The sequence below is a fragment of the Vombatus ursinus genome, unplaced genomic scaffold (assembly GCF_900497805.2).
Source record: "Vombatus ursinus unplaced genomic scaffold, bare-nosed wombat genome assembly UNPS02014772.1, whole genome shotgun sequence".
Classification (NCBI taxonomy): Eukaryota; Metazoa; Chordata; class Mammalia; order Diprotodontia; family Vombatidae; genus Vombatus; species Vombatus ursinus.
In genome coordinates, this window is record NW_020954550.1 from 16,947,770 (window position 1) to 16,960,137 (window position 12,368).

The 12,368-nt window shown below is 37.8% G+C and overlaps 1 protein-coding gene across 7 annotated transcripts in view; it reads left to right on the forward strand.

Annotated features, from left to right (window-relative positions):
- PDE4D (phosphodiesterase 4D) overlaps positions 1-12,368 on the forward strand; it is a 1,859,629-nt gene that overhangs the window by 1,186,035 nt on the left and 661,226 nt on the right. The window contains exon 1 of one of the 7 annotated variants that reach the window (XM_027863639.1): positions 2,741-3,432. The exons of the other annotated variants lie outside the window; for them this stretch is intronic. Coding sequence (XP_027719440.1) covers positions 3,386-3,432 — 47 coding nt within the window. The 5' untranslated portion in view covers positions 2,741-3,385. Of the gene's footprint in view, positions 1-2,740; positions 3,433-12,368 lie in introns of those variants that run through there. 7 annotated transcript variants of the gene reach the window in all.

The window sequence follows — 12,368 nt, forward strand, 5'->3', positions numbered from 1 at the left end:
ACTCATAAATGAGACATCAGTAGGATCACAGCAGGTAAAGGACAATCAGGATGAGGAGAAAATGGAATAAGTGAAGCAAGGATTACCACCTTTGTGAGGCCTTTGTCTTCACATATCCAGTGAGGAGCATGTGGTCCTAAAAGTGGGAAGTTTAGGTTATTTATTCTTCTTATCAATCACCTGAAGTCTCCCCATCTTGATGGAGTCATTGCTACCCTTTATAATGACTTAGGCATCAACTTGGAAATACTTATCCTCTTTGTCATATCATTATCATGATCATCAAAGAGCCCTAGGAAAACACCTTAGCGTTTATTTCCTGTTCTGAAGATAACTAGTAGCCATGTGACCTTGAGAAAGTCATTTATCTATTCTGTGATTCAGGTTCCTAATTTGTAAAATAGTCACCTTACCCCTACCTACCTCACAATGATCCTATGTGCTTACAGTGGAATAATTAATGTGAAAGTGATTTTTAAAAAAGTGCTATGTAAATGGAATGTGTCTTATTCGAATTATAAAAATATAATTATTGTTATTATTATTCATCATATGCTTGCTTTTGAATGGTTTCATGATACTTGATTAGACCATTTCAGGCCCACCATGACCTATAGTAAAGAATAACAGGTTTCATGGACTTGGAAAACCAGTTTTCCGTTGTCCCGCTAAGGTAGTTCCCTCCTATCTGACTCTTTATATCCAGTTTGCTTTTGATCAATTAACTGGTAAATAAGCATTTATTAAGTGCTTATATGCCCAGCTATTCCCATTATCACCACTGAGGAGGACTTTCCATTAAGGTTCCCATGTGAGAATTAAAATGAATGATCATTTTCAAGTTTTCACTAAAAAAAATATGATGTAGTATCCAGGTATAGAAACTGGGCACCTGAGAAGAGTGGATTATAGTAAAAGTATCTTTTGAAAACTTCTGAGCTTAATTTAATTCAATAGAGAGTTTTTGGGCTTTTGTTTTTGTTTTTTGGTTTTTTTTGCTTAGCATTAAGATGAACTATTTTCTATTTTCCCTGCGGACTGACACTCATTGAGGGGACCCTTCAGGCAGCCCATGGGGTGTGTATCCAAAGCTTTCAGTGCTCCCTTGAAATTGAAGCAACGAACTGCACTTTTTTCAGCCAGCCCTTTAAACACCTTGGTTAAAAGTGATACATTAATATTTAGTGTTCACTATTGGAAAGTCCATTTCTCATACTAATTTCAAACAGCCCTAGAGTGTCAGCCCACTATTAACCTCAAATAGTTTACTATTTTATTCTTGCTCCAATATGGCATCCACAGTAATGGGGCTCATTCAGGGGATTGTAGAAAAGGAGTCTTACAACAAAAGGGGCAGCCTTAATAAGGAAATACACCATATAAACAGTATGGGTTGCAGTGTTTTATCTAGACACTCCTCCGTCAGCACACTCCCTAATCAAACAGGCAGCTTTTCCGCATGGAAGATTGTAACTGAAGTTATAACTGGCTCCCCCCAGGACTGTCTTCCATAGGATTTCCTGTCCAAAAATTCACTGGGTGGTCATTTGCAGCTGAGGGCTCACCCATCACCAAGCAAACCCTATAAGGATGAAGAATACCTGACTCAAGCACTTCGTTTTCAAATTCTGTCTAGGCATTTCCCCACCCTCACTCCTACCCCACCTTTATTCTGGGGGAGGAGGAGGGAAAAGAGGGAGAAAAAACAACACCTCTTACGGTAACAATATATATTTGTCCAAGGTGTCTTCCCCCCCCCCCAGGTTATTTACAGGTTTTTGTTTTATTTTTACTGCTTAGCCCTCCTTGCCTTGTAATTACCTACTGAAAGAAATAGCCTTCTTGCAAATGGAGCTGTTTCTTTAACCCTTCCCTCCCTCCTCCCCTCTCTCCCTCCTTCACTCCTTCCCTCACTCCCTTCCTCCTTCCTTCACTCCTTTCCTCCCCTCCTTCTCCTCTTTTCTCTCCTCCTCCTCCTCTTCGGACTCTTGTGAGCCAAGCCACTGAGCCCAGCAGGCTTTGCTGTGTCAGGAGAACCCACCTAGAGGGCCCCCTTGACGCCAGCACATCCCCTGTCGGGCAGCATTCACTGCAGCCTGGAGCTGATGATTCTGCTGCAGAGTGTGAGGAATCCAGTGTTACCGAGAAGTGTCCGGGAGCCGCTGCTGAACCAGAGAGCGCCAGGGCAGGGTCAGCAAAGGCTCCGGGGATTTCAAGGGGCTCCACTGGAAATTCTGCAAGCCTTTGGGAGCCTGTTGCCTTTGTGTTTTAAAAGCATGCCAGAGGTCTCTACAGCTCGGGCTCAAGAACCTTTCTGAAGGATGCCAGCGCCCCAGGAGTAAATGACAACTAATGAGGAGCTGAATTGGGGGGAAAGAGGAGGCAAAAAAAAAAAAAAAAGCTGGGACGAAATTCTCAGATAACATCTGACTTAACAGCTGCGAGATTTGTTTTCTTTCAAAGCAAAATACGAAAAGCCCTCGCGTGGTCTGGGGAACAGCAAATTAAAGGAGGCTCTGTCTGCAGTGAGAGGATCAATACCTTAGTCATTTTACTTAAAGAGAGCAGACAGCCTTATTATGGAGTTAGGCAGCAGAAATGAATCTGCTCATGAAAGCCCCTTCAGAAAGCCTGATAGGAGCTAATGGCAATCCTGGCATGCGAAGCCCAAATTACTCACTGCCTTCCTACTACTTTTGCAGATGAGGAAAAAAAGAGAGAGGAAAAAAAAAAAAAAACACAATGACCAGAAATTTTGAAGAGAAGTTTGCTTTGGTTATACGTGGTTTATTTTTTAATATCCTTATGACCCCGTTCTTTGTCTAATACGTCTGAGAACAGAGCACTGCATCCAAGTGACCACACAGGAATATGTGTCTGAGAAAGAAGAAAAAGCAATCCCGCTCCTTAAAGGACAGCATGGCAAAGCGATCTGAAGTTTTGTATCTCCCCCTATATACCCTTTTAACCAAGAAAACAAGCCACTGCCTCTTGACTAACCTTTTCCCACATTCCAGAGTCCTTCCTAGGAAGATGCTTTAATTTTTACTCGAATTGGTTGGATTTTTAACCAGGACAATATTTTCTGTCATTTAGTATTTCACGGATTGTACTGATGATTCTTAGGGGGGTTGATGAGCTGTTGTAACATAAATGGATGGACACACACCTGCAGTGACCTGTGATAAATCTTGCTTCAAATCCTGGAAGGCTTCTTGTAGTTGTGGTTAGCTTTCAGCGGGGAGGGGGTATTTGTGAAGACAGTACTTGTTGCAATAATCACCCATGGTGGCAGCTCCAGCTGGAGAGTTAGAATTCATCAATGAAAAACAGAGCAGAGAAAGTCTAAGGCGGGTAAAATACTAATGTTAGAAGACCTGCGAACATGATGCACGTGAATAATTTCCCCTTTAGGAGGCATTCCTGGATATGGTGAGTAATCAATATTCCCTTCTGTCTGTAAGGCTCAGGATGATGTTTGTAAAATATTGTGACAGCTACCAGATGCTGAGTCTTTTGAAATCAGTGTTGGCATCAAGTAAAGCTTATCTCTGAAATACATGTAAAATCAGATTCTGCCTGAGTCACTATTGATTATATAAAAAAAAATTTAAAATGGGATCATAGTTCTTAATGACCAGCATCATAAAACCAAGAAGCCAATAGCAGATTATATTCCTAATGCTTGATGATCAATTCATGCAAGGATTTGACCTAATAAACCTAAAGAAGAGGAATGTTGTTGTTGTTGTTATTGTGTGTATGACAGTGTCTTAGAATTCCCAAGAGGAAAGAGAAGGGCATAGACCTATTTTAACATCCTTTATCCATTTGGGTCTTTTAAAAAAAAACCTGGTAGATCTTGCCGAATTCAGGACAGAGGTAAAGGAAGTGTTTGCAATGTTAAGAATTAATTTAAAACACACACAATGTGTAGGTGTCATAATTTAAGAATCGTTCCAACTGTTCAGGAAATATTCCCACTCTCATGAAATACCTTAGAAGTCAACACCTGAATCACTGCAAACCCAGCCCTTTCTCAGTACTTGCTCAATGTATTTGACATCTTGTAATGTACTGAAGTTTGATATAATGGGTGAAGGTGCCAGGGCTTGTGACATCATATGTCATGCTGCCTGTATTGGAAAGTATAGATGAACTAAACTAATCAGTGGTATATGTATATGTGTGTGTCTGTGTGTGGTTTGTAAGTAAGAGGAGAGCCTCCTATTACAAAATCATACGCCCTTACTACACCTTTAGGAAAGGACTGGATTATAGGCTCTCTCAGCAGGAACTTTATGAATGCACAATATGTGCATATCAAAAGGCTTTGTCTTGGATAGCATTGTTTTGGATACTGTTCACATATGATTTTGGAAGTAAATATGCCGTGTAATTTTTTTCCCCCTTTTTGCTCATTGGCCTTAGCGAAAATCTGAACATTGCTTTTCCATTGTGTTTTCAAGTGCCTCATCACATCATCTCAAATAGAAGGTTTCCAAAAGCCTTAAAGCACCCCTCACCCCAGGAATCATCAGCTAGTGTGTCAGGGAAGTTTCTGCTGTTAAACTGAGATGGGTGGGTGACAGCTTTAGTGCCCCTCCAGGGGTGCTCATTTTCCATCAGCACAATATGCCCGGTGGCTCACGCTTGTGGCGCATCTTGCCTCTTTCCTTGCTGTCCAGTGCCACCTTCTCCTGACTCCAGTCTGCATCAGTGGGAGCGTAAATGAAATGACTGCAAATCGTCTGCAACCCACTCCAGACAACACCACCAGAAAGTCCAACCAATGCAAGGTTCTATAAGACCAGACTTTTCTGTTTCTAACAGAAAGTGCTTCACTGATCACAGTGCAACACAAGTCATTTAGCAATAGGATGGCTTTGTTTGTTCTTTGAGAATTTGGCAGGATGTTTGAAACAGAGAAAATGTGTATTTTTCAAACCTAAGAAGCATATTTGAGGGTCAGACTCCCAATATGTTTAACTTTTTCTTTTTTTATGTGGATTTTTGCTCCTATAAATATATGTATGCCCAAAGCAGCAGTTTCTGCTCTGCCTAAGGACATTTTCCCTGCTACTGTTACCCCTATTACCAGAGATATGTAGTACCAGAGTTCTTGAAGTCATTAGGTATGTTACACGGATTTCGTGTCTACATTTCTGTCACTGTGCCTACCATATTCTTTGAAATATCTGATCACTTCACATTCTAACTAAGTTTTATTTTGTTTCCATATAGTTCTGCTTTTGAAATAGAAAAACAAAACAAAACATGACTAAAGCCCAAAAGATGGAGCTGAGTATATATAGCTTTTCTCCTATTCGGTTTTGGAACCATACACATTTGCTTATTCATGCTGTCCGAGATCTATAATGTACATATTTTAAAACTGAAGTTAGGGAGGTAGAGAACAATAACCCTACATTTTACTACATGACATCCCAGTTTTTGTTTTTGTTTTTCCTTTTGCCAGCCTGAGACATTGTAAAGAGTGTGTATATTCTCACCTGAGCTCTTTGGATGGATTCGTTTGTGAGATGTTGAACTTAGAGGAATTTTTTTCCAGGTGACCCAGTTAATATTACTCTTGGTACAAAACCAACCAACTGATATTTTTCATTATTAATTGCTCCTTTTCTCTCCACTAGAGTCCCAGACTTAAAGTAACAGGAGTCTTTAATACCTTTAAGAAATCAATCCAGACATATGCAGTAATCATGAATTTACTTGCTGAGAAAAGAATTTGTAAAGGTTTACACTTAATTCATTTGTAAAGATTTTCTTTCAGTACTCATATGCAATCTTTCTCTCTCAAAAGAGCTAGAGGCTCCTAGGGTGGGGAAGCTGTGGCCTTAAAGCCACATGTGGCCCTCCAGGTCCTCAAGTGCAAGTGTGGCCCTTTGGCCAAATCCAAACTTCACAGAACAAATCCTCTTCATAAAAGGATTTGTTCTGTAAAACTTGGACTCAGTCAAAAGGCTGTGCCCAAGGACCTAAAAGGACACAAGTGGCCTAGAGCCCCAGGTTCCCCACCCCTGGAAGTTGTAAGCCAGCCAGGGCTGGGAAAAAGATAAATTCTTTAAAAGGGATGAGATGTATAGTTTGACTTCTCTGAACTTGAGCTGCTCCATATTGCAAGGATTTTCACCCCTTAGTACAGGGGAGTTAGGAGATGAAGGTTGAGATCTGGGCCTTTTCTTGCCTTTTGTGGAAAGTTAAGAAAGAGAAAGAATGTCTAGAGTTGACTTTAGAAGTTTTCCAAAGCTGATTATGCAAATATAAACCTAGGTACAGAGTTTCAACTTGGACTCTCATCCTTCTGCCCCTGTGTTGAGAGCTTTGATCACCGAGCAATGGTATTATAAAGTCATGGTTTATTTGTTAAAAGTTAAAGTTAATAAATGGTCTTTTTACTTGTCTTAATGGAACACTAACTCTTAAGTATGCAAAGAGTGGTATTAAGAATGCACTTGAGTGTTACGTTTTTTATTTAAAATTACATTAGAAATGTTTGTAGGATTGATTGCATAGCCTTCTTTCCATTACACATTTTAGCCTCTGTAATGCCAAATTAAATAGAGATAAGTGTAATATCTTGTTTCTTTCTGTCACAGTGGACAAATAAGTACTATATATCTTTTTTTTTCATTTTTAATTTAGCTAGTTGCAAGGACATAATGTTAAATTTAGGAAATAATGGAGTTTTTTGCCTCATTGTAAAAATATGAAATTCACTTCTACTCTCTAGGAATTTAAGATATGTGTGGCTATGTTTATGGATTATTTTTTTCCTTCTGAAGGTTCTTTCCACATCCAGTGTCCTATACTCTTATATGTCATGAAAGTAAATGAAAAAAAAATGTACTGCAAGCTAATGTAATGTGGCAAATGGATGATCATATCTTTTCAGTCATTCAAAATCTCACCTAATTTGAACAGCAACAACTGTGCCATTTTAACAGACATGGAATTATGTCTTTGTTACAAAAATATACAAATAAATTCATTTCACAGGGCAATAAGCTTTTGCTTCTTTATATAGACTCAGATCTTTAGAGTTAGAAGTTTCATCGGAAGTCATTTAGTTGAACCTTCTTACCTCTCAGATAAGAATTCTATTTTCATGAATAGCCTAATTTGTAAAAATAGTAGAACTTCTGAGTCAAGAGCTTGGATGCCATCTTGGTTGTTCATGTATTTTCAGAGTTTTAGAACATTTCTACTTTTGAAGATAATTTTGCTCAAGTAAAGTGGGGCAGTGGGGAGAGAATCCTTTATAAGACTGGGCAATACACTGAACTTGGGAGAAATCCCAACTCCCCACTAAAATTAGGAAAACAAAATGTCAGGGCAGGAAAAGAAAGGGTTTTGATGTGTGTCAAACTCCGAAGTGTCTCTAACATAGTTCTCTTCAATAGGGTGCCAATTTAAGACTTGAAAGTCATGTTTGAAGAGGTGTGAAGAGTGGTTAATTCTTATATTTACTTCCAGGACTTAATTAAATACTCCTCATACTAACTGCTCTTATCAGACTTACAGAAGTTCACAACCGGAGTGCCAGGGGAACCCAATCAGAAGAAAGTGGGGGAAGAGATGAACAGAGTGGTCTTGCCTGCTCTCAGTAGAAGGGAAATACATATTTTTTTTAATTCTCAAAGAACTTCAAATATTTTCACTAGTTAGGCCACTATGAGAGTATCGGTCGTCTCCTTCAAATTTACAAGGAAAGAAATCTGACCTTAATGGCTGAGGTCAGAAAGAAAAAAATAGCTTTATTTAAAAATAACAGGCTACACCATGTAAGCTACTTTTCCTATGCATCTTTGAATGCAAGCTCCTTGAGGGAAGGGGACTGTTTCAAATATATTTTGTATCCTTAACACCTTGCACATTGCCTTGCTAGGTAGAGTAGGTGCTTAACAAATATTTGTTGATTGATTACTAGTTTCTACTTAGGGTTTCCTAACTAGCAGTCAGAGACTTAGCTTCCCCCAAACATGTTCTTCATATCTTCACCGACCTTACAGAGGCAGTGGCTCTGCCTTTGGATGCCAAAGCATCCCCCCAAATTCCAAAAGATAAGCAGCAGATTCCCAGCTTTGCTCTGTATTCTACTTGGGCCAAATGCAATTCATTTGTAACCACTTATTGCCAATAAAGTTCAGATGGAGCTGATAATTACACAAAGTTGTCTTGCTTACTAATCACTGGGGCTCCATATTAGAGTCAGCAGCTCTTAGGCATTGTTTAAGGCAGTTGTTCAACTTTGGATGAAACACAGCATATATTTTGCTTTAGGTGAAGTATTGATTCTATTAAACTGTGTGATCCTAGGCAAGTCACTTAACCCCAAATGCCTAAAAAATTTAAAAAAAAGAATGGAATTAGTCAAATTAAATTGGACAAAAGTAATTGCCTTCCACCCAAAGTGCCTCTGTTTCCCCTGATAACGGAGGAATTATCTCAGTTGCATATAAGTGATCAGTCTTCTCTTTGGGGACTTCCCTGCACTGTATTTCATTACAAAGAGATACTGGAGGAAATAATTACTATGGTGGCATATGAAACCTAGTGTCTTTATTTTCTCCACAACATTTTGGTTAAGGAAGTAATCACAGCAGAAAATCTTTCTATTCAAATATTTGTTGGCTATTCTTGTTAGTGGTTCACAAAGTGAAATGATAGGATTCCACAAGTATCATACTCTTCTCTCTCACTGAGGCAATCATGGATTCATGAGAACATACAATGCGAATTGGAAGGGACCAAGAGAAGCCATTTAGACCAATCTCCTGATTTTGTAGGCAAGGAAACAGTCATCTAGAGAGGTTAAATGACATAACTCAAGGTCACATAAGTACTAAATAGCTGAGTTGGGAATCTATAACCGAGGTCCTATGACTTCATACCTAGGGCTCTTAAAACTGCACTACCTGGTCATCTCATATTGTACTGTTTGCATTGATCTTCCAGGGTGAGCAATAAAGCCCTAATGTTGTGGCTGATTGTAATGGAATTTGTTCTGTGGATGTAGAGCCAATGTGGCACACCTCTTGCCCAACAAGAATTGATATGGTCTATTGGCAAGTCAGATACTACAGCACTTCATTGAAAAGGATAGGAAAATTAAACAGGCAAATCCAGCTGCCTTCTTTGTGGAGGCTAAGCTAGTTGAATTTTAAAACACACAATAGTGTTGACTCAAATATTGGAGTAGACATGCATTACTAGTTTTTCTAGATGATTTTCCCTCAATGCTTCTAGTTTCAGCCCTGTCTTACTTTAAGTCCTAAATATTTATTATAAACTGAATAGCTAAGCAAGAAGTCCTTCCTCCTTTCTCCTTTTCACTAACCCCTCCCAACTCTCCATGTCTGATGAAAGACATGCAAAATAGCAACATTTAACCATCTTTCTTCTTCTCCTCACTGATGTTTTTAACTTCCATTGATACTCAATGAATGCCTATTGAAAAAAAAACAACTCTCTTCTTCAATCAGGAAATAAATATTAAGGAAGTAGAATGGTCTAGGGAAATAATGGACTGGGAGCTAGGACTCTTGTGTTTTGGTCTTTATTCTGCTACTAACTGTGGAGAGAAAAAAATCACTTAACCACTTTGAATCTCATTTATTCATCTATAAAATAAGACTAGTCCTCTAAGTTCCTTTCATTCCCTAAAATGTGATGATTTTGTGTTCTAAAGCCAAGTTTGAGAATTTTGGTGGACCTTCTTGGGGCCTAGACCTCATGGACATAGTGATAGAGATGACAGTAAGAATTGGTGAGTTTACATTGTAAAAGGATTGCTACTTCAAGAAGGCAGGCTCAGTGACATTTTGGGGAAATGAAAGAGAAAGGATGGTAGCTTCATTGTAAAAATAAAGATTGACTTGGCTCTGACACATTCATTCATTTGTTCATTCAAGTATTTATTGAGCATCTACCATAATAGCATGCTCGTGGGCACTAGGAGAAGGAGAGTGAGAGATAATTAAAGTAAAAAACAAAGTCTCTTCCCTGTAGAAATATAGAACATTTAGTTGAAGAGATAAAAATTGTGTTCATGAAATAATTAGAAAACATGTAGGTAAGTGAAACTATCTTTAGATACACAAAATCACAGAATTGATTTTTGAACTTGCTTTAAAATATTTTGATAACTGAATTTGATTAAAATTAATTTTCTTTATAATCATTTTGTTTTATTTATTTTAAAACATTATTCTGATAAGGGGTCCTTAGTCTTCATTAGAGGTTCATGAAACATATAAAAATATTAAGAATCCTTGCTCTGGTCCAATCTGTATTTGACCAAGGATCGTTACTATGAGAAGAAAGGAATATGGTGAAAATTATATTTGAAAAATATTCTCCTGGCAATTGTATGTAGAATAGATTACAGTGGTGAGAGACTGCAGGGACGATGGTCATTAGGCTGTTGACATAATCAAGGTATAATGTAATGATGACAAGAATGTTGGTTGGATTGGAAATGAAGAATAGAAAGAAACAGATGGATAATAACACTTAAAAATAAGGAAGAATTTAGTTTAGTAAGCAAGATCACCATACTAAATAAAAGAACTTGAAGAGAGTAAAACACTACAGAAGAAACTGAAGCTAGACTTAGATAACAGTTTAAAATAAATTGGGAGGAAATAATGAAGAAAATAACTGAGATGGAGAATATAATAGAATGTTTTTTTTTTTAGTTTCACTGAAGAAATAAACAATATGGTAGAAGAGCATAAAGTGAGGAACAGTTGGAAATATTGCCTCAAAAAATCATAATATCATACAAAATCTAGACTAAGGAGAAACCTCAAAAACCATCTTATAGAGTTATGAAACTGAGGGCCCTAGAGTTTGGGTACCTAATCCAAGGTCAGACAGGTCATAGTTATCTGAGGCAAGATCTGAACCCAGGTCTTCTCCCTTCAGAGCCAGTGCTTATCTAAATTGGAATACATGTAGATTCAAGGGGCAACCATGGAGAATAGATCACAGTATTTCAATCTAATGTTTCCTAACAATGCAGAAAATTTAGAAAATGAAAATAATCTGTATGGACTGTGGAAAGATCTCTGGATTTGGAATCAAAGACTTTATGATTGAATCTCACTTCTACACCTTACCGTATGACCTTGGAGAAGCCAGTTAGACTCTTAATTTCCTTGTCTTTAACATAAGGAGATTGACTTGGTTGACTTGGGAAGTCTCTTCCAACTCTTACATGCTCTGATGCTATGATTTTATAAAAGGAAAGGAATAAAAGATCACTAAATTGTTAAGAGTTTAGAAGACTTTGAGTTAGTAACACTGATGAGCAGATACATTAATTTGGGAAAGGCAGAATAATGAGCATATTTGACTCTGTATGTTTCTACTGTTAGTGGAACATCCAGATGGAGATGTCTCATAAGCAACTGGAAATCTGAGGTGAAAAAGAAAAGTTTAAAAACTGTGAGGAAGCAAAACACTTAAAAACGTTGAAACATTTTTTAAATTAGATCATAAGCCAAGCTTTCTTGGAGGAAATTTTTAAGAAATCTTTATAGTAGAGCTAAAGGGAGAAAATCTTCTAAGCATATAGAAATAGTAAGGTGAGTATCTGTGGATAAATTTCTCTTTAAACACTACTCATCTTTTTTGATTTTTGGGGGGGGGGCTGGCTTGACCTGGCTTATTTCCAGAAATGGAGAGATGGTAATGGCACTTCTGAGGATAAGATACTAAGAGGATAAGAAGAGTTTTTTAGAAGTGAAAAGACCCAAGAAATAAATTTAGCCAATTTTCCCTTCTCCTACCTGCATGCTAGCGTATAAAAATGTTTTTTTTTAAAAAAGTCCCTTGATTCCCCACTCTGAGTAAAATAAACAGGCAAAAATATACAGCAACTATTAATACTCAAGACATCATAGAATCTCAGGTATTGACCAAGAAGGGATCCTATACGTCATCTAGTCCAACCCCTTCATTTGCAGATGAGGAACTGAGGCCCAAAGAAATTAAGGGGTTGCTCAAGGTTATGCAGGGATTCAAACCCACATTGAGTACAGATTGACCACTTTTCATTTACACTCAAACTATATCATTTAATTTAGGGCCTAAATGTTTATGTTATAAGTAATTTGTTAAGTCTGTTTCTTTAAATTAATTTTGTTTGGTTGATTCTGTCAGTCAGCAGTCAATTAAGATTTATTAAGCACCTACTATGTTCCAAGCACTGTGATAAGCACTGGGTATACAAAGAAAAACAAAAGGCAGCCTCTGCTGTCAAGCTACTCACAGTTTCATGGAGGAGATGACATGTATACAAGTATATCTACAAACAAGAGACATAAGGATAAATTGGAAAT